This window comes from Artemia franciscana, chromosome 3 (genome assembly GCF_032884065.1).
Source record: "Artemia franciscana chromosome 3, ASM3288406v1, whole genome shotgun sequence".
NCBI classification, from domain to species: Eukaryota; Metazoa; Arthropoda; class Branchiopoda; order Anostraca; family Artemiidae; genus Artemia; species Artemia franciscana.
Genome location: NC_088865.1, coordinates 1739292 through 1764988, shown reverse-complemented (window position 1 = coordinate 1764988; position 25697 = coordinate 1739292). Strand labels below are relative to the sequence as shown.

Sequence of the window (25697 nt, the reverse complement as noted above, 5' to 3'; positions counted from 1 at the left end):
GGAAGCACTGGAGAGATGCTTATGAGCAAACTAATACAGAGGAGCTAACAAATTATTTTGGAAATAACATTATTATTATAGTAACATTATTATTGGAAGTAAAATTATTTTGGAAGAAGCATTTAAATGAACAAAGGTTATACTTTTTTGGTGTAAAACATTGTAGATGATATTTCAGATGAGATATCTTCTGATCTACCCTGAGCATTCAATTATTTTCTGCCTAAGGCTTGTCTGCACCTGTCTTAGCTCAAAAAAGGGAGTTTTTTTTCTTACCTTACCTTACCTTATTTTTTTTCTTAAGAATTGTTTATTGTAGGGAATTAATGAGGAGGAGGGTGAACCACCTGGAAGATTCTTGCAAATCTTTTTCTTGTGGTAATCTGTAATTAAGGATAACATTTAAATGAAAAATGCTTGTGCCTTTTTTGTGTAAAACATTTCTTGTCGACTACACTTTTGAATTAAATATCTTCTGACATCCCAGGAGCATTTGACTTTATCCCTGGCGAACCAACTCAGAGATTCTTGCAAATCTTTTTCTTGCATTAACCTATAATGAAGGACAGCATTTAAATGAACAAAGGTTGCACCTTTTTTGTTTAAAACATATTGTAAAACATTGTAGATGACATTTCTGATGAAACACCTTCTGATGTACCTTGAGCATTTAATTATTTTCTGCCTACGGCTTGCCTGCACATGTTTTAGCTCAAACAAGTGATTTTTATTCTTTACCCTACCTCATTTTTTTTTAACTTAAGAATTGTTATTGTAGGGAATTATTGAGGAGGAGGGTGAACCACCAGTGCTTACCTAAGCTTTAGCCCAATTCAGTCAGATTCTTCTTTGCATTATGTCCACCCTAGTTAAAGAAACTGTCCTTTTTCAAGAAATAATGAGGAGGGGGATGAATAGCTTCAGAGATGCTAAAAAATTAATTTTTTGCAGCAATTTCAAAGAAGCATTTAAATGGACAAAGGCTATATTTTTTTGGGTGAAATATTCCTCAAAGCACTATAACTATATCCTCTAATGAAATAGCTTCTGATTTCCCCCATATCACTTAATTGTGTTCTCCTATAGAGCTCCTGAATATGTCTTAGCTCAAGCAAGTAAGTTTGATCTGCCTTGTCCTGTCTGCTCCTTAGTAAAAAAAAAAAAAACAAAAAAACTGTGTATTTTAGGAAAGTAATGGGAAGTCATGAGTGGGTGTGAACTACTTCAGAAATGCTTAAAACTATTTCTATTACTGTAATTTGAAATGAGGGGAACTGTAATTAGGAAAGTAATGAGAAGACAGAAGGGTAAGGGGTGAGCTGCTTCAGAGGTACTTACAAATCATTTTCTGGCAGTAATTGAATAAATTATTGCAATTAGTAAGGGTTGTACTGATTTTGTGTAAAAAATTACTCTCTGCACCATAGGCTACCCCCCCCCCCCCCCCCCAAAGGAGATTTTCTCTGATTCTCTAAGAGTGATTGACTGTGAGCACCTACACCAACCTTAAGTAAATCAGTGTGAATTTCACACCTTAAGGAAATTTCAACCTTAAGGAAATTAGTGTGAACTCACAGCACCATTGGCTACCCCCCCCAAAGGAGATTTTCTCTGATTCTCTAAGAGTGATTGACTGTGAGCACCTATATGGCACCTACACCAACCTCAAGTAAGTCAGTGTGAATTTTTAATCTTCTTTGCCCCCTGATTAAATTACTGTGTGTTTTAGGGGAGTAATGCATCTCAACTTGAAAAAGAAATTAGTAATGAAGTTATTGCAAGCTCAGAGCGCTATTTTGGACTTGTAAATGTAAGTTTTGCTTATTTTTAATATCATGAAAATAGTGCATATGATATATATAATTCTAATTAGTGTAATTCTATCATTTCATTGTGTCTTAAAATTTTCCTTTTAGGCTAGAACAGACTTGTTTCCTATTTTCTTGTTTATCACTTTAAAGTAAATATGGTAGGTGGTATATTTTTGGTGCTACTGGGAGTAATGTTTTTTTTGCTTTCATTTTCTTAATTTTAGATTAATAGTCTATTTATTTCTTAATCATGAATTTATTATTCCTGATTCGTGTTTAGTTTCTGAGAAATTAAAATGAAAACCTAGCCAAATTCAGTGTTAACAGAAATTATCACAAAGAGAGCAGGTGTGCCTGTTCATGAAAATAAAGGGGAAGGGGGCTATGGTTTTTTCAATTGTTACTGATACCAAAAAAATATTTTCCAAAATTTACAGGGGGGGGGGGGTGGATTTTGTTTTTATGCAAATTTTCAATCAAGATAAAAAAAAGTATTTTCAAAATCTTTGGGGTTGGGTAATTTTTCCCTTTTTAAACCAGCAACGTTACAGGAAAATTTACTTTTCTTTGTCATAACTGCAACAATATAAATTAATAACTAATCAACTTGACAGATAACTTAAAGTTACAATTTCTTGAACAATTTCTAAAAGTAAATATATTTCTGACTTAATTTAGTTAGGCTATTTTAAAAGGAAATGTTTTTTGTTGCTGTTTTTCCTTTTGATTTCATTCCGTCCGAAATTATAGAAATCATCGTATTTGAATGGCAAATCAATAAATGATTTGGTAATTGATCTTCTACACATTTGAAATTAATGGATTCAAAAGGAAGAAAACTTTAATAACAATTTTATCGGAGATGGGAGAAATGAAACTGAATTTATTGTGTCAAATATACTGATATATAAGAATCAGAATTACTGAAAGTTGAGCAACATTTAACTTTTCAATTTTTTAATTAAAAAAACTTTCCAAAAACCTATTTTGTTTTCAGTAAAGTGGTGTTAACACTCTAGTCCTTAGGGCCTTTTAAGGGATGGTATCCTCACTGTCCGCAGTGATAAGTAATTTAGTGGTGATTTGGGTTTGTTTAAAGTTAACGTGGTTTTTCGTTTAGATTTTTATCAGAATTAGGTTTTTTATTTTTATTTTAAAATAAAATTTTAAGTTTAATTCAATTTCTTCAGTAATAGCTAACAAGAGGATTATTTCGGTATAGAATAATTAATTTCGTTTCAATTTTTAGCCTATACTTTTTTACTAAGTTGCTTTTGTGTTCTCACCTAAGTAACTCTAATAGCTCTGTGACCTACGTGGATCAGTTGCGACTGTTGTATATTATTAATATTGCTGTTATTTATTTGTTTTTATATACATATTATTTTTGATAATTTTAGGTTTGGCTTAGTAGGCCTATGTGCCTTTATTTCTTCTTGTTTAAAGGTTTTAAAAATCTCCTGTACCTTTCTTCCAAAATATTTTTTTGGAAAACATTTTTACATTAATACGAATGAAAACCAACTTTTTTTGTCAGAATAATCCAAAAACATTGCTTTTGAAATTTTTTCTTCTTTTTTTTATGTATAATTCAGATCTCAATAGAAGTAGCATATTTGTCTTTATCTTCGTAATGATAATAATTTTCAAACATATTTTTTTTTAAATTTTATTAATGATAGATTTTTAAGGCGTTGGGTTCTAAGGTCTCCCTTTGACTGTGGTTTCAAAGGAACAGTCGCGTACTCCAATATTCAAAGTTTATTTTTGATTGTTTCATAGTACCAATATCCCAACATGACCCAAAGTCTGTTTTAAGTGGTTAGTCGAAATGTTTACTGTATAGTTCTATTGAGACTTTCTATCATAGCCAGGTTTCTGTTGAGTGTATATTTCAAAGTTTATGACTATTATAATCAGAACTTTGCTGCATTGAAAAACAATGATAGTTGCTACCAGAGTCAATTGTAATTGCGGATCTACTTAATTACTTTAGTGTATTCATTCTATTAGTCTATTTGGTTTTGTTTTCTGTATCTTTGATTTTATTTATATTTTCTTTTCTTCTCCTTTTTGCTCTTCTCTCTGTGAGTAAGTTATATTAATTTTTTTTCTCTGAGTAAGTGCCTTGTTTATCTTCTCCTTCCTTTACACGCCAAATAGCCTTTAGCGGAAAAGTAAAATGTAATATTGTATGTATATTTTCAGATGAATAAAGATAAATAAAACACGCCATCTATATTAAGGTAGGGAATTTGGACTGCGGAATCATACGTTATTTCTAAAAAATGCTTATTATGTAACATCAGCAATAAGTACCATCATCCAGGGAAGTGGTGATCAAGATATCAAATGGTTATAAATCCATTAAGGTTTGGTTTTAAAGCCAGTTTACACGTGGCTTACGAAGCTGATACAGTTTTACAGAAAGAGCATGTGACAAGGAAAATTTTAAATAATGACGAAGACCAGGGACATTTTATTACCATGTATTGCTAAGTTTGTGAGTAAAAGCTTTAGAAAAATAATATTATAGATAGTAGATGTGCAAAAAAAATTAATGAAAGCAGTTTGTATTATCTAAGAGTAGTTTTTTCTTCCTTTTTTCTAATTTCTGTTCGTTTTTGGTTTCATTTACTTATTGACGGTTATTTATGGTAGTTTTACGCTTGGAAAATCATTTGACTCTGTTTTCCTCATCTTTGGTTTATTGTAGCTCTTTACTTTTCTTTAAAAAAGTTATTTTGTGGATAAAGTTCTTTAAACTAATTTTGTTCGTTTTATTGACATACTCTTTTTCATTGGCAAAGAAAATAATGTTTTAAGTCTTATCAGTTTTTCTCTTTAAAATCTACGTTTTGGTTTGTTTGACAAAATGTTCCATAATTTTTAATAATATATAGCCTAGCCATTTGAAAATCTGGACACACGTAGTGTCTTTTGATTTAGTTTTAAACCTCACACTTTCCCTGATAATGAAACTTTATACCCTATTGTGTTCCTAAAAAAATTCTATCTATGCAATTTTGACAACCTGGATCCACTTATACCCTTTTGGTTTAGTTCAATAGTAAGAGCAGAAATAGTAAAGAAGCCCTGTAAGTTTAGTAGCCCTGAAAATAGCCCTGTAAAATAGTAGCCCTGAAAGTTTGAACTTCAAACCCTCAATAGTTCCCGAGGTATTGCTGAGACTTCTTACTGACAACCAGCATGCGCAAAATGCATTTTGGTTTGGTTCTAAAGCAACAAAAACTCTCTGGAAGTTTCTACTTTATGAAGTTCTCCTTCATAGGAGTTTCTCCTTTAGGAGTTTACTCTGGAAGTTCTGGAAGTTTCACCTGGATATTTTGAAAACCTGGTCTATTTTGAGGACCTGAATACAATTAAGCTATTTTGGTTGAGTTCAATAGTAGCAGTAGTAATAGTAGCATGCAAACAACAAGCCATGCAAGTTTCAATTTCATTCGCGAAGCCGTTTTCAAGACATTCCCGATACACCCTTTTGACAACTTGCATGTACACAGCGTGTTTTGATTCTTTTCAACTTCCCCCGGAAATTTTCACCTTCATACCCTTAGCCTTAGTTGTAGTAGTAGTTACAGTAGTAGTAGTACAACTACTACTAGCTGTAGGACTTGTAGTAGTATTAGCAGTAAAAGCACTAGTACTAGTAACAGTAGTAGTATTAATGTAATAGTAGTATACTGTCTTTTGGTCAGTTGAAGATCCCCTCATCAAGCCCTTGAAGTTTTGACTTAATTTAATTAGTCGTTGCTATGATATTGTCGATATGTCCTTTTGATAGCCTTTATGCCAATAGTACGTTTTAATTTAGTTCAATTTTCCCCTTCACATTTCCTGAAATTTTCACCTTTATACTCTTATGCTTAGTAATAGGTGCAGTAGAATTAGTAGTTGGAGCAATAGTAGTAGTAGTAGCATTAGTAGTAGCGTGTATATATTGCCTTTTGATCAACTGATTTTCCACCTAAGCATTCCCTGAAAGTTCCAACTTATAACCTAAGCCGTTCCGGAGGTACGCCCTTTTGACAACCTGCATCCACATTGTGTATCTTGATCTATATCAGCTTCCCTCTCAATATTCTCTCAAATTTTCATTTCACACCCTTGGTCTTAGCAGTAGCAGTAACAGTAGTTGCACTAGTAATAGTAGCAGAAGTAGTCTGTTCATATTGCATTTCGGTCAGTTGAACCTCCCCCCACCCTTCTGATGCCCTAGAAGTTTCAGCTTGATACGGTAAGCCGCTCCTAAGACATTACTGATTCGCTCTTCGGACAATCTGGGTGCGCATAGCGTGTTTCGATTTAGTCCAACTTTCCCCTCAACATTTCCTCAAATTTTTTCGTCAATATCCTCAGCCTTAGTACCAGTCACTACAAAAGCAGTAGTAATAGTAGTAGTAGCAGTAGCATATAAATTTTGCCTTTTTGGTCAAATAATCATCCCTGTTACCATTTCCTGAAAGTTCTTAATACCCTTTGTCATTCCTGAGTTACGACCTTATGACAACCTGACCGGAGTCCGACCGATATGTATTTTTGGGGTCTGATACCGATACCTATATTTCGGTATCGCACCAATACGGTACCTATATAATTTGCCGATAAATCCCCCCCCGGAAAAATACGTTACCTAAAGAAAAATTCTGCATTCTAAGCCCATATTCATACTCTCGTGTTTCTCCAAGGGATATTACTCATCAAGGAACAGCCTCAATAAATCAATTTGGATTCCAAATAATGCAAAAAAAATTATTTAGAAAGATTTAGAAAAACAATTAAATCAAAAAAGTTCTAGTCTAGACAGTAAAACTGTTTTAAGCCAACTTAACTACATAAACACAAAAACATGAAAGTCTAATAGAAAGAAGTTTAGATATTTATCGAAATTGATTATTCGAAACTCAAATTTCGATAGCGGGAATTTGTATTATGTATTTTAATCATTCACATATTAATGTGAAAACTCGCTTTGAATTCATATGATACGATCTCTTACTAACAAATCCATGCTATGCACATTAGATACAGGGATGCAGCTAGGGTTTTAATTTTGGTGAAGGTTTTAAAGAATGTGTCGGCAAAATCGTCCAATATGCCGACAAATGTGGACGCATAGGTTACATTTTATAGGTAAATTTTCCGAGGTGTCTGTACGCGGCACTGACACATTGAAACTCCCCTCCACTTTCCACCTTACGACACCCCCTTAAGAACGTATAAGTTATACGTTCTTGAACTTACCATATATTTCAAACATTGCTGCACCAGGTGTGTATTGACAAGCATTGACAACAAATATACTTTAACTTCATTTGGCTCACCTCTGCTGCCCTCTCTACCATGGTCAGATTTAGTTGGTGGCTCATTCTCCAAGGGCTGGATAAGCAAAAATTACCTGAGGAAATCTGGTCCCATCTTTTGGATAAGATGTGCATTAAAAAAAATAAAAACAATCGCTCAATATCAGATATTTGACTGTGACCCCATATCGGCCCGATAATATTGGTCGGGCCCGAATACGAAGGGCCTTGGTGAGAAAAAATAGCAAATTTATATATTGTGTCCACTTCGGTCTTTACTTCAGCAGCGCTGTTGCGCTGCCTATGATATTGTTGAAAAACACCCTTTTGGTGCTGAATTGCACCTGTGTATGAGATTGTTGCAGTGTAAAACACCATGTGCTGTATTTTCATAAGGAGCTCCACCTCCTTATACACATCTGGGATCTCAGCATGCCCGTAAAGTTCTTTCTACTCTGCTTTCTGATGCCTCCGGGAAGGGCTATGATCTTTATTTTCGTTCTTTAGATCTATATAAGGCTTTTGATTCTATAGTTCACTCCCAAGCCCTTTTTTCTTTGCGTAAGTATGGAGTGAATGTTTCTATTGTTTCTTTATTAAAATTTTGGTATGGTCATTCTTTCCTTCATGTTAAATCTTCTCCTTCTGATCCTTCTATGTTAAAGATCTCCGTAAGACAAGGTGTGAGACAAGGTGGAGCTTCTTCTAATTTTTCGCTCATTCTATTCTTCTATTCTTCGCAAAGTGTAAAAAGTTTGTTGCATAGTATATTGCAATGTGATTCTTTGATTAAACCTTAATCATAGCTAGGGTTTAGCCTGAGGGAGAGATATATTGCAATCATAAATAGTTTAGTTTTCAGTACAACATGATTTAAGAAATGGTTAATTTCAACTAAATCATTTAATTTAGTCATATAGTTTAAAATAGAGTTTCTCAGGTGGGGCCTTCCCAAACATCTAAAAATCTTTGGGCTCTCAAAATTTCCCCAGAACCTTCGAAAAATAAAGAAAGAATTCTTGTTTTTTCAATATTTTTGAAAGCGGTAGTGGCCACATCGTAAAAGGATCTTGAGATCAAGGAGGTTATATTGAACGACAGTTTTACACAGTTTTTGTTTTTAAAATTTTTACCTTAAGCTCAATTAGGATTTAGCTTCGGGGGGGGGGGCGTAGGCTATTTCATAATCGCAACTCGTTTAGATATAAAGAATGCAGTGTCTGAGAAAATGCCAATCAAACAGTTCGTGGTGACGAACTGGAGTAAGGAGCCACCAGGCTCAATAGTAACCGAAATTCTAAAAAATGGAATTTTGATACAAAAAGTTACATCAAAGAATCGGAATTTTATGCTTATTTTAAGTATAAACGTTTCGTCAAGTTTAGTCTTACTTATCAAAAGGTACGAGCCTGCGAAAATTGGCCTTATTTTTTAAAAATAAAAGCGGGAAACATCCTCTTAAGGTCATAGAATCTTAATGAAAATTATTTTTTAACTTAAAGTAAGGAGCAACATTAAAGCTAAAAACGGACATAAGTTATTGCGTACATGAGGGGGTTTGCCCCCTCCTCAATACCCCGCTCTTTAGTAATTTCAAAAGAGCTATTTATTCTAATTAAACGGCCTTTGTGATTCAGGGGTCATTCTTAAAGAATTGGAACAAAATTCAAACTGTAGTGTAAAGAGCTTGGTATTGACGAGGGGGCGAACTCCCTGACATACGTAACAAAAATATATGAATATAGAAGTTCGCTACGCAAGTTAATTTGTCAGTTACGTATATGTTGTAACTATATGTTGGTGGATTTTCCAGTGTTATTTAAAAAAAACGAGAAATTAAATTATTTTTTTAACTTAAAGTAAGGAGCAACATTAAAGCTAAAAACGGACATAAATTATTGCGTACATGAGGGGGTTTGCCCCCTCCCCAATACCCCGCTCTTTACGCTAAAGTATTTTTAGTAATTTCAAAAGAGCTATTTATTCTAATTAAACGGCCTTTGTGATTCAGGGGTCATTCTTAAAGAATTGGAACAAACTTCAAACTGTAGTGTAAAGAGCTTGGTATTGACGAGGGGGCGAACTCCCTGACATACGTAATAAAAATATATGAATATAGAAGTTCGTTACGCAAGTTAATTTGTCAGTTACGTATATTTATTACTAATGAAAACGTTGGTAGATAAAATTAATCATTCTAGTGGCCTTTTTAAGTAACCAAAAACATTGGAGGGAAACTAGGCCCCTCCCTTGCCTCTTTTTTCTCAAAATCGTCCGATCAAAACTTCGAGAAAGTCATTTAGCCAAACAAAAATTAGATTTAATATGCAAAATATCGTTTTAATTACTCATGTACGGTGAGCCAAAATCAAAACCTGCATTTATTCCAAAGCGTTCAGAAATTAAATAAAAAACTAGTTTTTTTAACTTAACGTAAGAAGCGATGTTAAAACTTAAAGCGAACAGAAATTATTCCGTATATTAAAGGGGCTGTCCCCTCCCTTTTTAATTAATTCCTTAACTAAATCAGTTATGTGATAGCCAAGGGCGTAGCTCCAACATTTTTTAAGGGGTAGGAGGGGCTCATATCTAGATAGTCAAAAGGCGTGGGCTTTATTATGATTTTTTCCTGAGGGGCATGTGGCCCCAGCCACCCCCCCCGCTCAAACGACGCCCCTCTATGTAGCTATATAGATAAAAACAGGATTTCATATCAGAAACGTTTCAGGCATTTATCCTTGACTCCTTAACTCCACAAAATACTCCTGAGGCTTCACAAGACCGAGAGCTTACTTCTGCGTGTTTTTCTATATTTGTCAAGGAGGCAATTGTATGTATTGTGTATTGGCTCCTTGGCACACAATTCATTTTAGAAGTTTTGCCAGGTAGACAGGTAAATAAAAAATTATGTGTTGTATAAGGGCTTATTAAGTAAGAATAAAATACCCCCTTCTCTTTGGAAGGTAGAGGGTAATGCCCTATGTGCTGGTTGTACATATGAAATATATTATTTTTATATGTTAATTTTTTCAGTTTGGAAATACTTGCTATGCAAACAGTGTTCTTCAAGCTTTATATTTTTGCAAACCATTCAGAGAAAAAGTACTGGAGTACAGAACAAAGCACAAAAGAAACAAGGAAACGCTTCTAACATGCTTAGCAGACCTGTACCATTCTATAGCAACTAATAAAAAAAGAACTGGGACCATTCAACCAAAAAAATTTGTTGCCAGACTCAAAAAAGAAAAAGGTATCTTTTTTATTTTTTATTTTTCTGAACTGATCTGGACTTTCAAATACTGAATTTGTGTATGTTTTTGTAATTCCAACCAAAATTCTGTTGCCGAACTCAAAACAGAAAGAGGTGACATTTTCCTTCTTTTTCTGGACTTCCAGAGATACAAAATGTTTGTTTGTTTTTGTATTTTCAACCGGAAAAAATGTTGTTGAACTCAAAAAACAAAAAGGTAACTTGTCTTTCTTTTTCTTGGCTACTCTGGACTTGCAGACACAATTTTTTTTTATGTTTTGCATTTTCAACCGAAAATCGATTACCAGATTAACAAAAAGGCTACTTTTATCTTTTTTTTTCTGGACTTCTCTAGATTCTCATACATCAAATTTTTGTTTGTTTTTGCATTTTCAACCAAAAATTTGTTGCTGAACCAAAAAAAAGGTTACTTGTCTTTCTTTTTCTAGACTACTCTGGACCTTCAGATACAGATTCTTTTTCTTTTTTTTTTGCATTTTCAACCGAAAATCGATTGCCAGATTGAAAAAAGCAACTTCTATCTTTTTTTCTGAATTTCTCTAGAATCTCAAACACCAAATTTTTGTCTGTTTTTGTATTTTTAACCGCAAATCTGTTGTTAAACTCAAAAAATAAAAAGGTAACTTTTATTTCTTTTTCTAGACTACTCTGGATTTTCAGATAAACATTTTTGTATATTTTGTATTTTTCAACGGTAAATCGATTGCCAGATTAAGAAAAAAAGCAACTTTTATCTTTTTTTTCTGGACTTCTCGAGATTCTCATACGCCAGTTTTTCGTTTCTTTTTGTATTTTCAGCCGAAAATCAGTTGTTGAACTCAAAAAACAAAAAGGTAAGTTTTATTTCTTTTTCTAGACTACTCTGGATTTTCACATACAAGTTTTTTGTATGATTTGCATTTTCAACCGAAAATCGATTACCAGATTAAAAAAACCAAAAACTTTTATCTTTTTTCTGGACTTTCTTGTTTGTCTCTGGATTTTCAATGAAAAATCAGTTGTTGAATTCAAAAAACAAAAAGATAGCTTGTCTTTCTTTTTCTGGACTACTCTGGACTTTTGGTCCAGATTTTAGTCTAATACAAGATTTTGTATGTTTTTTATTTTCAACCGAAAATCGATTGCCAGATTTAAAAAAAACTTTTGTTTTTTTTCTGGATTTTTCTAGATTGTCATGTACCAAATTTTTGTTTGTTTTTAGATTTTCAACAGAAACTACTCTAGATTTTTATATATAAAATTTTGCATATTCTAGTATCAAGGCAGTACCCAGGGGGGGGGGGCTAGAAGGTTTGAACCTTCCCCCCCGAAATGTTAGTCCGACTCGTAAAATTGTAACAAAAATGAATGCAAACAAATTTTTGATGCGTTTTTAAAGTCTTTTTTAAGCCCTCCCCTGAAAAAAATGCTGTTGTAATCCCCCCTCACCCCAGAACCAATCCTGGAAACCCTGTCTAGTATTTTCAACCGAGGATCTACAGCCAGACTCAAATAAAAAATAATTAACTTGTTTTTTCTGAACTAGTTTGGATTTTATGATACAAAACTTTTTAGGTTTAAGAATGAATAAAATCTTCTGTAAGTTTAATAGAGGAATGGGCATAACGCCAACGTTCATAGAACTTTACTCAGAAACTTTAAAAATAATTAAGTTTGAATAATAGGAAACATTTTTTACCGTTTTTTTTATAGTTTCTGCAAACCTGTTGATATTCTATTGGTTCCACTTTGGTTTTAATATTGGCAATTTTTATTGATCTTTTGACAATTTTCCAAAAATTAAAGAATGTGTATTCAGTTCGCAATTAAATAGCTCCCTGATGGTATTGAACATGGCTCCCTGATGGCTCCCTGATGGTTCACTCCCAATTCACTCCCATAGACAGAGTGCTATTTTGTGTCTTTAAGATTTTGGTAAATGTTTACTTTTGTTCCAAGTGCTCTAAAGTGCCTATTACTGTATATAGCAAAGATTCTGATGATCGCATTTTGTTTCTTTGTCATTATTAGAGAAGCGCATCTATTTCTGGTTGACCCTCCTCCTCCATGGGGCAAACTAAAAATGCGTAAAGTGGGCTTGCTTACAAGTAATTTTACCTATAGAGTGAAGCGTATTAGTCCATGAGCCCCGCGGGCAGCGGGACTCATGTATTCTATATTTATTTAATAAAACCTCGTTTGGGTTTTTTTTTAGTTTTATCACTCTTTGTTGAATAAATATAGAATACAGACCTCGCCCCTCTGCCCGCAGGGCTCATGAACTAATACGCTTCGCTCTATAGGTAATGTTATCTGCAAGCAAGCCCACTTTACGCTTTTTTAGTCTCGTTGGAGGGGGATTTTAGAAACCTAAAAAATGGATGCGGTTTTTTGAAAAATGGATTTTTTATTAGCTTTGAAATTAGTGTCCGTATTTATTTACCGCAAGGGTGCCGCCGAACATTTCTTCCCTGTGGCACAATCTTTTTGAATACTTTAACAGGGCACTATAAATTTTATTTTTCAATGGGATTGATTCGTCTCCCAAATTTGTAGGACTATTGGTTCGATATTATCACCTCTAGAAATAAACAAACGAACAAAAAAACCACGAATCCGTGAGCCTGCTTCTCGAAAAAAACAAAGATGCAAATTCCACATTTGTGAAGGTTGGAGCACTTCTGCATTAGCGTTTTTTGAAGTTTAAAAGCATTGTATACGTAATGTTTAAGTGAATTGAAACATAGCATATAAAAAGGAAATAATATTACCGTTTAAAATCGCTGAAAACATAGCTCATGGTGGTACTTGGCACCCTGCCCACAATCCCAAAAAAGAACTCGCGGCAAGGGTCATGGTACCCAGCCTCATCCTTTTTACCTCTGCGAAAGGTATGTGATTGTGAAAGTGAATAGAGATGTGAATGTAATATTTTAATGGGAAAAATTATCGCAACGGGAAGGACACTACTGCTCCCTCCTCCTCATCCTCCCCCAGCACCATTAATAAAGACATTGACCAGAAATGTACGTGAGCATCTAAAAGGATCAAACAGTAATTCCCAAAAACTCACTCAATTTTTATTTGATGGTTTAATGTGGCTTAGATAAGGCCATTAAAACGCATTTTAGGCAAACCTATACAACGACCTACTAACCCTCTTTCATAAAAGCTGATACGCACACATACATCACCGTATTATGAAGCAAATCAGTTAAGTTAAATGAAGCATTAAAATAAACGTCAGAAAGATTTTTGTGCAATAAGAAGGGAAGTATCACATTACAGCACACTTGTGAATATTACCCACAATTTTCCACCAAAAATCCCGCCAGACAATTCCTTTCCCGCTTAAAATTCCCCCGGAAAAGTCTGCCGGGAAATTTTTACCCCTTAGGACATCTGATTGACATTTTGACATACCCATTTTGTACTTTCTTTGTCTCTGCTCAATTTTGCATTTGGAGGGATTTTGACTTTGGTGTCTGATCCCCTGGGGTTGGTTCTATACTAAATCCAACAAAGAAAAGCCGAAGGTTTTTTATTTTTTCGGTGTGTTTCTAGTAATCTCTTAAACAGTCTATCCGTCCAAATATTCCTTTGGAAGGAGGTGGTCGGAAACATCAACACAGAGCATAATCATGCATTTTTAAATAACATAAAAAATATTTTAGACTAATAAAAGTTGTTTTTACCATCTTAAAGATAATGTTTGACCCTAGTAGAAGTTGATTTTACCTTATAATAGTCCAAGCAATATTAATCTTTTGATTTTCCATTGGAACATTGCTCAAGAAAGAAAAACATTTATATATAATTCATTAAAGGTTACAATTTAGTTTGCCCCCAAAGGTTGCAGTGCTTTAACTCTATACGAAACAGCATTCTACATCCTACGTAGGGCAAACTGAAATACCGTTGGGCTAATGTCGGGTACGGGTAACTCGCTGTGGAATGCCCCCCCCCCCAAAAAAAAAACAACTCTTTTCTTAGATTAAAGAATGATGCACATTATGCGTCTTCAACAAAATAATTGAATATAGTATGCGAGGCCATATCCAGGAGAGGTAGGAGGTTTGAACTCCCTCCCCCTCTCCCATGAATTTTTTCCAACTTATAAAAACGTAACAAAAATGAATACAGACACACTTTTTATGCGTTTTTTGAGGTCCTTTTGTGTACCCCCCCCCCCCCCGAAGAAATCGTTCTGTAAAACCCCCTCCGAGAAAATTCTTTATACGGCCTTGATACTATCGTACATATCCTTGTCTTTTAATTATAAATATGTTCCTTGCCTATTTATTAGCTATCTTAGCGATCCTACGTATTGTAGGGCAAACTGAAATACCGTTGGGTTAATGCTGGGTATGTTGGCTATGTCAGGTATTGGTAACTCGCTGTGGAATGTCCCAAAAATCATCTCTTTGCTTAGGTTAAAGGATGATACACAGTATGTGTCTTCAACAAAATAATTGAATATAGTATCCAAGGCCGTATCCAGTGGTGTAGGAGGTTTGAAACTCCCCTCCCATGAATTCTTCGACTTATAAAACATAACGAAAATGAATACTGACGCATTTTTTATGCGTTTTGAGGTTCTTTTGTGTAACCGCCCCCCCGAAAAAATTCTTTTGTAAAACCTCCTCCGAAAAAATCCTTTATATGGCCTGGACAGTATCGTCACTTTGACCTTGTCGTTTAATTAGTAACAGGTTCCTTGCTTATTTCAAATAGCTATCATAGCGATCTGTTCATATGTTTTAGAACAGATCCATATTCTGAGCTTGTCTTGTATATACCATAGTCCTTTATAAGGCATCAGAGATGGTTCGGAATCCCTTCTGAATAAGTAATAACTAGCTACACAGAATTACAACTACTATAATGTATTAGCCCAGGAATTCTCCCCTGCCGAAAATCTAAAACTTCTTGAATTTTTACGAACTTCTTATTCAATTTCTTTTTTTATAATTGTCCTCACTCAAAATATTTTAAATTCTGTCCCCTTTCCAGAAAATAAAAATCCTGCGTTCATACCTTTATCAGCCATCAAGGATTTTTTTTTTTTGCATTGTCTTGTCAACTTTGTGATATAACTTTGTTCTACAAAGTAAATTATGAATCTTAGAGAATGATGTCTAATACAAGGAGAGATTTATTCTTGTTTGTCTTCTGAATATAACATTAGGCCTCTCAGTTCTACAAGAAAAAAAAACAAAGAAAAACCTTGCGGAATGGCGTACGAGTCTAGTAGACTTCTTTTGCTGGTTTCAGAATTGACATAAGACCAATTCCGTCACAATTTTTTTCCTTTCTATATCTCACGACTAATAATTATTTTTTTAAATTCCATGTTGTATTTCTACTCATTAAGAGTCTATTGTGATGCATACAAGCCATGAATATAGGAAACTTTTTTAAGAAGGTTAATATTCTCTGCGTGACTTTTGTACAATTCTATCCTTATTAAAGGTATCAATAGCTGTTCGAAGTGTCCTCTGAAATATGCAGTTAATTTAAGGTATCATCAATCAAGGAATCTTATTTTGTCTCATCAAAGAGTAGTGACATTTTCACCATTTTTTAGTAATATTTTTAATTTATTTTGTATATTTTTGAAATTGATTTGTGACTCTTAATTGATGTTTATCTTATATTGGTATAACCCTAGCAATAGTTAACATTGTACTGTCCAATGCGAATGTGTGATTTTTTTTTTTTTATTGGGTAAGTCTCCTTCCCCCTTACCACTTTAAATGGGCCGTAAGCTTTTTTTCTATTCCTCAGTTGCTTACCTCTTTTGACGTTACTTTTAGAACTTATTGATTATTGAATTTCGATTTCTTTCTTTTTCACGTTTTCTTACGAATTCAACTTCATTATCCATGTTTATTGTGAATTTTTTTTTATATTCTTTTTTTTCAGAGGAATTTAATAACTTTATTCAACAAGACGCCCATGAATTCCTGAATTTTCTAGTCAATCATATCAGCGAACAAGTGCTAGGTTTGTTTCTCTACTCTTTATTTCTCTTTACTCATTTCTTTCGTTTATTTCTTTACTCTTTACTTATTTGTTTCTCTTCGTTCTCCTCGAAAGTTGTTTTCTTCTTTTTTTATTTTTTTTCTAATAACTAATAGCTATTAACTTTTGATTTAATTCAACTATTTATTACATTAAATTTTATCTGCTTAAAATAAGTCGAACTAACTGACCAGAATTTGTATTTGGATTAAGTTGAGCTGAATTTTACTAGTTGTCACCTTCTTTTTAATTTTTTTTCTAATAACTATTAACTTTTGATTTGATTTAACTATTTATTACATTAAATTTTATCTGCTTAAAATAAGTCGAACTAACTGACCAGAATTTGTATTTGGATTAAGTTGAGCTGAATTTTACTAGTTGTCACCTTCTTTTCTTATTTTTTTTCTAACAACTATTAACTTTTGATTTAATTTAACTATTTAATATATTAAATTTTATCTGCTTAAAATAAGTCGAACTAACTGACCAGAATTTCTATTTGGATTAAGTTGAGCTGAATTTTACTAGTTGTCTGTACTGCACCTTCTTTTCGTATTTTCTTCTAGTAACTATTAACTTTTGATTTAATTTAACTATTTATTACACTAAATTTTATCTGCTTAAAATAAGTCGAACTAACTGACCAGAATTTCTATTTGGATTAAGTTGAGCTGAATTTTACTAGTTGTCTGTACTGCAACCTTCTTTTCTTATTTTTTTTCTAATAACTATTAAATTTTGATTTAATTTAACTATTTATTATATTAAATTTTAGCTGCTTAAAATAAGTCGAACTAACTGACCAGAATTTCTATTTGGATTAAGTTGAGCTGAATTTTACTAGTTGTCTGTACTGCACAATCTTTTCTTATTTTCTTCTAATAACTATTAACTTTTGATTTAATTTAACTATTTATTACACTAAATTTTATCTGCATAAAATAAGTCGAACTAACTCGCCAGAATTTCTATTTGGATTAAGTTGAGCTGAATTTTACTAGTTGTCTGTACTGCAACCTTCTTTTCTTATTTTTTTTCTAATAACTATTAACTTTTGATTTAATTTAACTATTTATTACAATAAATTTTATCTGCTTAAAATAAGTCGAACTAACTGACCAGAATTTGTATTTGGATTAAGTTGAGCTGAATTTTACTAGTTGTCGCCTTCTTTTTAATTTTTTTTCTAATAACTATTAACTTTTGATTTGATTTAACTATTTATTACATTAAATTTTATCTGCTTAAAATAAGTCGAACTAACTGACCAGAATTTGTATTTGGATTAAGTTGAGCTGCATTTTACTAGTTGTCACCTTCTTTTCTTATTTTTTTTTTCTAACAACTATTAACTTTTGATTTAATTTAACTATTTAATATATTAAATTTTATCTGCTTAAAATAAGTCGAACTAACTGACAAGAATTTCTATTTAGATTAAGTTGAGCTGAATTTTACTAGTTGTCTATACTGCAACCTTCTTTTCTTATTTTTTTTCTAATAACTATTAACTTTTGATTTAATTTAACTATTTATTACACTAAATTTTATCTGCTTAAAATAAGTCGAACTAACTGACCACAATTTCTATTTGGATTAAGTCGAGCTGAATTTTACTAGTTGTCTGTACTGCAACCTTCTTTTCTTATTTTTTTTTCTAATAACTATTAACTTTTGATTTAAATTAACATTTATTATATTAAATTTTAGCTGCTTAAAAATAGTCGAACCAACTGACCAGAATATCTATTTGGATTAAGTTGAGCTGAATTTTACTAGTTGTCTGTACTGCACCTTCTTTTCGTATTTTCTTTTAGTAACTATTAACTTTTGATTTAATTTAACTATTTATTACACTAAATTTTATCTGCTTAAAGTAAGTCGAACTAACTCACCAGAATTTCTATTTGGATTAAGTTGAGCTGAATTTTACTAGTTGTCTGTACTGCAACCTTCTGTTCTTATTTTTTTCTAATAACTATTAACTTTTGATTTAATTTAACTATTTATTACACTAAATTTTATCTGCTTAAAATAAGTCGAACTAACTGACCAGAATTTCTATTTGGATTAAGTTGAGCTGAATTTTACTAGTTGTCTGTACTGCAACCTTCTTTTCTTATTTTTTTTTCTAATAACTATTAACTTTTGATTTAATTTAACTATTTATTATATTAAATTTTAGCTGCTTAAAATAAGTCGAACTAACTGACCAGAATTTCTATTTGGTTTAAGTTGAGCTGAATTTCACTAGTTGTCTGTACTGCACCTTCTTTTCGTATTTTCTTCTAGTAACTATTAACTTTTGATTTAATTTAACTATTTAATATATTAAATTTTATCTGCTTAAAGTAAGTCGAACTAACTGACTAGAATTTCTATTTGGATTAAGTTGAGCTGAATTTTACTAGTTGTCTGTACTGCAACCTTCTTTTCTTATTTTTTTTTCTAATAACTATCAACTTTTGATTTAATTTAACTATTTATTACACTAAATTTTATCTGCTTAAAATAAGTCGAACTAACTGACCAGAATTTCTATTTGGATTAAGTTGAGCTGAATTTTACTAGTTGTCTGTACTGCAACCTTCTTTTCTTATTTTTTTTCTAATAACTATTAACTTTTGATTTAATTTAACTATTTATTATATTAAATTTTAGCTGCTTAAAATAAGTCGAACTAACTGACCAGAATTTCTATTTGGATTAAGTTGAGCTGAATTTTACTAGTTGTTTGTACTGCACCTTCTTTTCGTATTTTCTTCTAGTAACTATTAACTTTTGATTTAATTTAACTATTTATTACACTAAATTTTATCTGCTTAAAATAAGTCGAACTAACTCACCAGAATTTCTATTTGGATTAAGCTGAGCTGAACTTTACTAATTGTCTGTACTACAACCTTCTTTTCTTATTTTTTGTTCTAATAACTATTAACTTTTGACTTAATTTAACTATTTATTACAATAAATTTCATCTGCTGAAAATAAGTCGAACTAACTGACCAAAATTTGTATTTGGATTAAGTTGAGCTGAATTTTACTGTCACCTTCTTTTTTATTTTTTTTTCTAATAACTATTAACTTTTGATTTAATTTAACTATTTATTATATCAAATTTTATCCGCTTAATAAGTCGAACTAACTGACCAGAATTTCTATTTGGATTAAGTTGAGCTGAATTTTACTAGTTGTCTGTACTGCAACCTTCTTTTCTTATTTTTTTTTTCTAATAACCATTAACTTTTGATTTAATTTAACTATTTATTACACTAAATTTTATCTGCTTAAAATAAGTCGAAATAACTGACCAGAATTTCTATTTGGATTAAGTTGAGCTGAGTTTTACTAGTTGTCTGTACTGCAACCTTCTTTTTTTATTTTTTTTTTCTAATAACTATTAACTTTTGATTTAATCTAACTATTTATTACATTAAATTTTATCTGCTTAAAATAAGTCGAACTAACTGACCAGAATTTGTATTTGGATTAAGTTGAGCTGAATTTTACTAGTTTTCACCTTCTTTTGTTATTTTTTTTTCTAACAACTATTAAATTTCGATTTAATTTCACTATTTAATATATTAAATTTTATCTGCTTAAAATAAATCGAACTAACTGACCAGAATTTCTATTTGGATTAAGTTGAGCTAAATTTTACTTGTTGTCTGTACTGCAACCTTTTTTTCTGATTTTTTTTTCTAATAACTATTAACTTTTAATTTAATTTAACTATTTATTATATTAATTTTTATCTGCTTAAAATAAGTCGAACTAGCTGACCAGAATTTTATTTGGATTAAGTTGAGCTGAATTTTACTAGTTGTCTGTACTGCAACCTTCTTTTCTTTCTTTTTCATAATAACTATTAACTTTTGATTTGATTTAACTATTTATTACATTAAATTTTATCTGCTTAAAATAGGTCGAACTAACTGACCAGAATTTCTATTTGGATTAAGTTGAGCTGAATTTTACTAGTTGTCTGTACTGCAACCTTCTTTTCGTACCCCAAGACATGTTCTTTATTTAAATTGCATATGCTATTTGCTCTTAGAGGATTTGTCACCTCTTTTCTTTGTCAAAAATTATTTATTTATTTAGTATTTACGATTCTATTTATTTAGTTGAAAAACAATGAAATTCCTTACCTATTTTGTAATTTTTATTAATTTACGAAGTTTGAAGTATGAAGTCTCATTGCTGAATTTTAAAAATATAATAAGTATTAGTATGTATTCCAAAGAAGTTACATCAGGTGAAAATCAGTTAAATGAACTAATTTTTCTAATAACTCACTGTGGCACCAAGCCCAGTACAGTTACGAACACTTTTCTTCAGCATCAATATGTTAAAAGTTCTGCTCTTTTTTTAAAGAATTTTTTTTTTATTTAATTTAACTATTTATTACACTAAATTTTATCTGCTTAAAATAAGTCGAACTAACTGACCAGAATTGACCCCAAGAATTTTTTTTAAGTTCTTCGCTATAACCACTTCTTGCCCCATTAGGGAGGACTTTGGACCTAAATATGGGAGTAAACCCTTCTAATTCCATGGTAATGCCATTAAAATTCATTAATTCCCTACAAGTTTAATGATTGCTGTTGAATGATTCATTGACTTAAAAGTTAAAGATTCTTGGAATGATAAAAGTTTGTACAATAACGTCAAATCTGACCATTTCTCCCATTTAAGAAGGTTGATTTATGAGTAAGGAACTCATTCTCATAAGATTTTGATATGGTTGGGACAGATTGGAGTGGATAATTTAATATTTAAATTAAGCATTTATACTCATTAATTTTAATTTAGTTAGGGCTTATGTTCCCTGTGAAGCATACAGTTTTATGACAGCTGTAGCTTGCAGCAAAAAAATCGGTCTTTCACTGACCGATGAAAGTCTGCACTAAAATGCTAAATTTAGTGTTTAAGTAAGCATTTATGCTCATTAATTTAATTTAGTTAAGGCTTATGTTCCCTGTGAAGCATACAGTTTTATGACAGATGTAGCTTGCAGCAAAAAAATGGTCTTTTACTGACCGTTGAAAGTCTGCGCTAAAATGCAAATTTTGCAAAAATATGAATTAGCATAAGTGCTATGTCGTGCTTGACATTGCTTCAAATAAGCGAATTGAAACACGTGAATTTTATAATGTGAATCAAAATAGTATTATTGATTTTACAAGGCGATATAATAAAAATAAAGTTACATTATATTGTACAATATATAATTATATTGTATTGTATATTATACTGTACAATATAACAATATATATAAAAATGACTTTGCATTCCAAGATGAGTACAAACTGAACCTTGATGAGCTGCCGCCAAACTGGAATCAATCTAAGATAGAAAATTACGTTTATTAATTTTATTAGTATTAAATTAATTTTAATTTTTATATTTCATTTGTATTTTATAACTTTAATTCTATTGAATTTTAATTTAATTTACACTTTTAATTTAATTAGCGCAAGTGGTCCTTGTGAAGCATGTAGTTTTGCACAATAACACTAAATTTCACCTTTTTCTACATTTTCGCTAATTTTGACCATTTCTCACACTAATTAAATTAAAACACTAATTTTCACCATTTCTCACATTTGGGGATCTGAATTGAATATGTAACCAATTGGCATAAGATTACTCTATGGTGGTGTGAGGTTGTGAGGTGGACAGTTTCAGACACGTAATTGACTATGTCTAATTATGGCTTTTAATTTAATAAAATAATAATTTTCATAATATTAACTGACACAAATTGTCAATGGTCATTATAAACTGAATATATTTTTATTTAGAATTGATGAAAAGAAATTATTCAACTAGTGATTGTGGCAATCTTTATGCTAAACTATGCGAGTTAATATGAGTTATTGTGCAAAGTTGATGAGTAAATTAACTCGTATCAAAAAATACGAGTTAATACGCCCAACTGGACAGTATTAAAATTTGATGTTCCAACAATTGCATTAAATTTGTATTTGAAGCTTAGGTTTGTCTAAACACCAAATGAAATAAACGAATTTAATAAAAGCATAATTTTTGAGATAAAATTTTTTGCATGCATTAATTACACCTGGTATGGCTAAATTCCTTTTGGCTCTTTAGGATAGAAACGATTATTGATAATTAAGTGAAATATGTAAAGCCTAAAAAAATATTTATTAGGTAAAATAAAATACTAACTGAATAAAATATTAATCGGAAATTCATTTTCAATTAATTAGAAAAAATTAAATTTTCTTCGGTAAAAAAGGAGAAGGAGAATCGTGTGATGTAGGCGAATCAATAATCGCATTATTCGCTGTTTCATTTATGCTAGGGCAAGTATGTAAATGATTTTTTTTTCTGTAATATAGTGATCAGAAAATTACAAAATGGTTATGTTAGCTTAGTTTAAAAAATTTCTAGATTTTTATCTATTTTCTTACGATGTGCTTATAGAAACGTTGTAAAGAAAAAAAATTCAGTATTCTAAACAATATCCACATATTACAAAAAAGGCAAAAAACCTTTTATGGGTCATTATCTTTTACATGTGTAATCATATAAAGAAAATATTTAACCAGTCAATGGTTATATTATCTTTTACATGTGTAATCATATAAAGAAAATATTTAACCAGTCAATGGTTGGTTATAGTTATATTATATCGTCAATAGGTCTGTGGTTTAAATTATAAATCGGGAGCTAAAAAGGGCAATTCTATGGATAAAATATCAGTATTGACAAGTGTTAGTGAAATTAAAATTTTAATATATATATATATATATATATATATATATATATATATATATATATATATATATATATATATATATATATATATATATATATATATATATATATATATAGATAGATGTATACATTTATTCAACGATAACACCAAGAATAAATTTAAACAGTTTAATATCTCAAACAGTTAATACCTCAAAATTATTCCAATAATGTGCACTGTTTAGATATTTGATATAGTCAGTATGACTAATTACTTATTTATAATTGTATTCCCGATTAATACCCTGACAGGGATACGCTGGGTATAAAAGGTAGGAGTTTTTCTTGTGTTATGGGATGCTCACAGCGCGGGGAATAATAGATTGCAAGAAATTCTGTGTTTTGGAAATGCTTCTGTGCCCTAAGGAAAAGGAGGATGTCCAAGGCCGTATGCAGGGATGAGGGGGTCTCTGAGTTTGAGCCCCCTCCCGAGTTTTTTCGGACTCGTAAAAAGTAAGGGAAATGCACATAAACAAATTTCGATGGGTTTTGTACGTTTTTAGCCTCTCCCCCCTCGCACAAAATCCTTGATATGCCCTTGAGGATGTTCTCTATTGGTGCTGGTCACAGTATAAGTATGTATGAACAGTAGCGAAAAAGTCGTGTACCCTCTCTTAAAAATTTTTGACACACATCAATCTAGATCTCTTTTCATAACTCCGCCTTCACACACGCGCAATGGCAAATGTTTAACGCAATACGACGGGCTTGTGGGAAAGTATTTCTGTGACGTAGACGGATTTCTGTTCCCTGGTGCTTGAATCTATCATTCATGAAGAAACTTTTCGCTACTGTTTATAAATACTTACACTGTGGTACTGGTAGAAGTCATAAAAAAGACTGCTAATACGCTCGCTCTAAATTGAGCGGAGAAAGGGTGTGCGTAACTGGGTTGGGTTCGTGTCGATTGTTGCTGTGTTGAATTTTAGTATAAGAATTTAATTGATCTTTTTCTTTGTCAGCCGAGAAGCAACAGATGAGTAACGCTCGAGTTCGAGCCATCAATGGAACAGAACCGATCCTGAATGGGTTACCACTAGTTCATCAAATGCTGCCAAATTCGGAGTCTGAACCGACTTGGGTGCATGAAATTTTCCAAGGAATAATGACTAGCGAAACCCGATGCCTGACTTGTGACACGGTAAGATGATACGGAATCTGGTATGAAATAAAAACTGGTATGAAACAATCTGGTATGAAATGAGTTACTCATTTACATAACTATTTTTTTTACATAACTATTAAAATCATTATTAAAATTTTTAATAGTATTATTAAAAACTATATTAAAATTCACGAACCACCGTCGTGAAACGACTGTAAAAAGATACCTCAAAACTTCAAATTAAAAGCGAACCTTGGAAAGCATAAGACTTGGACATAAAAACTTAAAAGTAAGAGTGAACCTTCTTTGTCATCAAAATTTTTGGAAGAACAAAAAACAACTAAAACATTTCTGGTCATGTTAGTTTACCTAAGTGCAACACGAACAAATTGTTTTTATGGTAATTTGACCTGCTACTTATACCCCCCTCCCTTCCTCTCGACGTATTCTATATTTCTTTTAAAGTTTGTTTTCAGTTCTAAGAAAATATGAGAGAAATTAACTTTCATTCTAATATACTAGTTAGAACTGACAAAATGACGTTACTTGGTTATTTTCGCTTGACAATGATTACTGTATTAGAATTTGGTTAACTTAACTCAGACCCCCCTCCCCCGACGTTTCACGGATTTATCCCCCCAACGCTTCATATTTTGAATATTATTTTTTCAACTCTAAGAAAATATAATGAAATTTTACTTTTATTCAGATATTACAGTCAGATTTGACATAGCAACGTCACTGCTGTTTCCACTTTATTGTCAATAGTGTTTATTGTCAACACATAACATTGTGTTTGGTCAGATCATAACTTGGCATCTGTTTTTTTTTTTTTTTTTTTTTTTTTTTTTTTTTTTTTTTTTTTTTTTTTTTTTGCTTAACCCTGTTTGAAAGAACTTATACAAAACCTCAAAAAATACTTAACCTAGTATTTACTTCAAGTCATGGCACAAATTAACTCTCATTTCGTGTTCATTATGCATTCACCACAAGGAAATCATTTGCCTGACTTGTGATACTTTAACACTATAAGGAATCTAGTGTGGAATAGTCCATTAGTTAGAACCATATAGTTCATATCTTCCATATAATTCTTTGAAATAAAAAGATGGAGTTTTTGAATTTTAAGATGGTTAAGATTATTACAAGACTGCGGGACTTCTTCAAGTAGCTTCTTCGGGAGATTACAAGATCTTCAAATAGCATTGGAAAATCGTCGCACATTTTGTCAAAAAACGTGGGGGTGGGGTAGTCTTTAAATGAAATTTCTGTAAAGCAATTTATTATTTAGGAAAAATACCTTTTTAGGTGTTTTTTCCTCCAACCTTTTGAACCAAAAAAAGGTTGTGTAACAAGATTTTTATTACCATGACTTGTTTAGTTTTTTGAAATAA

At 31.6% G+C, this 25697-nt stretch overlaps 1 protein-coding gene across 1 annotated transcript in view; it reads left to right on the top strand.

The window, feature by feature from the left end:
- Positions 1-25697, top strand: part of LOC136024730 (ubiquitin carboxyl-terminal hydrolase 46-like) — an 86851-nt gene that overhangs the window by 11527 nt on the left and 49627 nt on the right. The window contains exons 2-5 of the mRNA XM_065700160.1: positions 1730-1810; positions 10169-10385; positions 16311-16391; positions 24161-24339. Coding sequence (XP_065556232.1) covers positions 1730-1810; positions 10169-10385; positions 16311-16391; positions 24161-24339 — 558 coding nt within the window. The remainder of the gene's footprint in view (positions 1-1729; positions 1811-10168; positions 10386-16310; positions 16392-24160; positions 24340-25697) is intronic.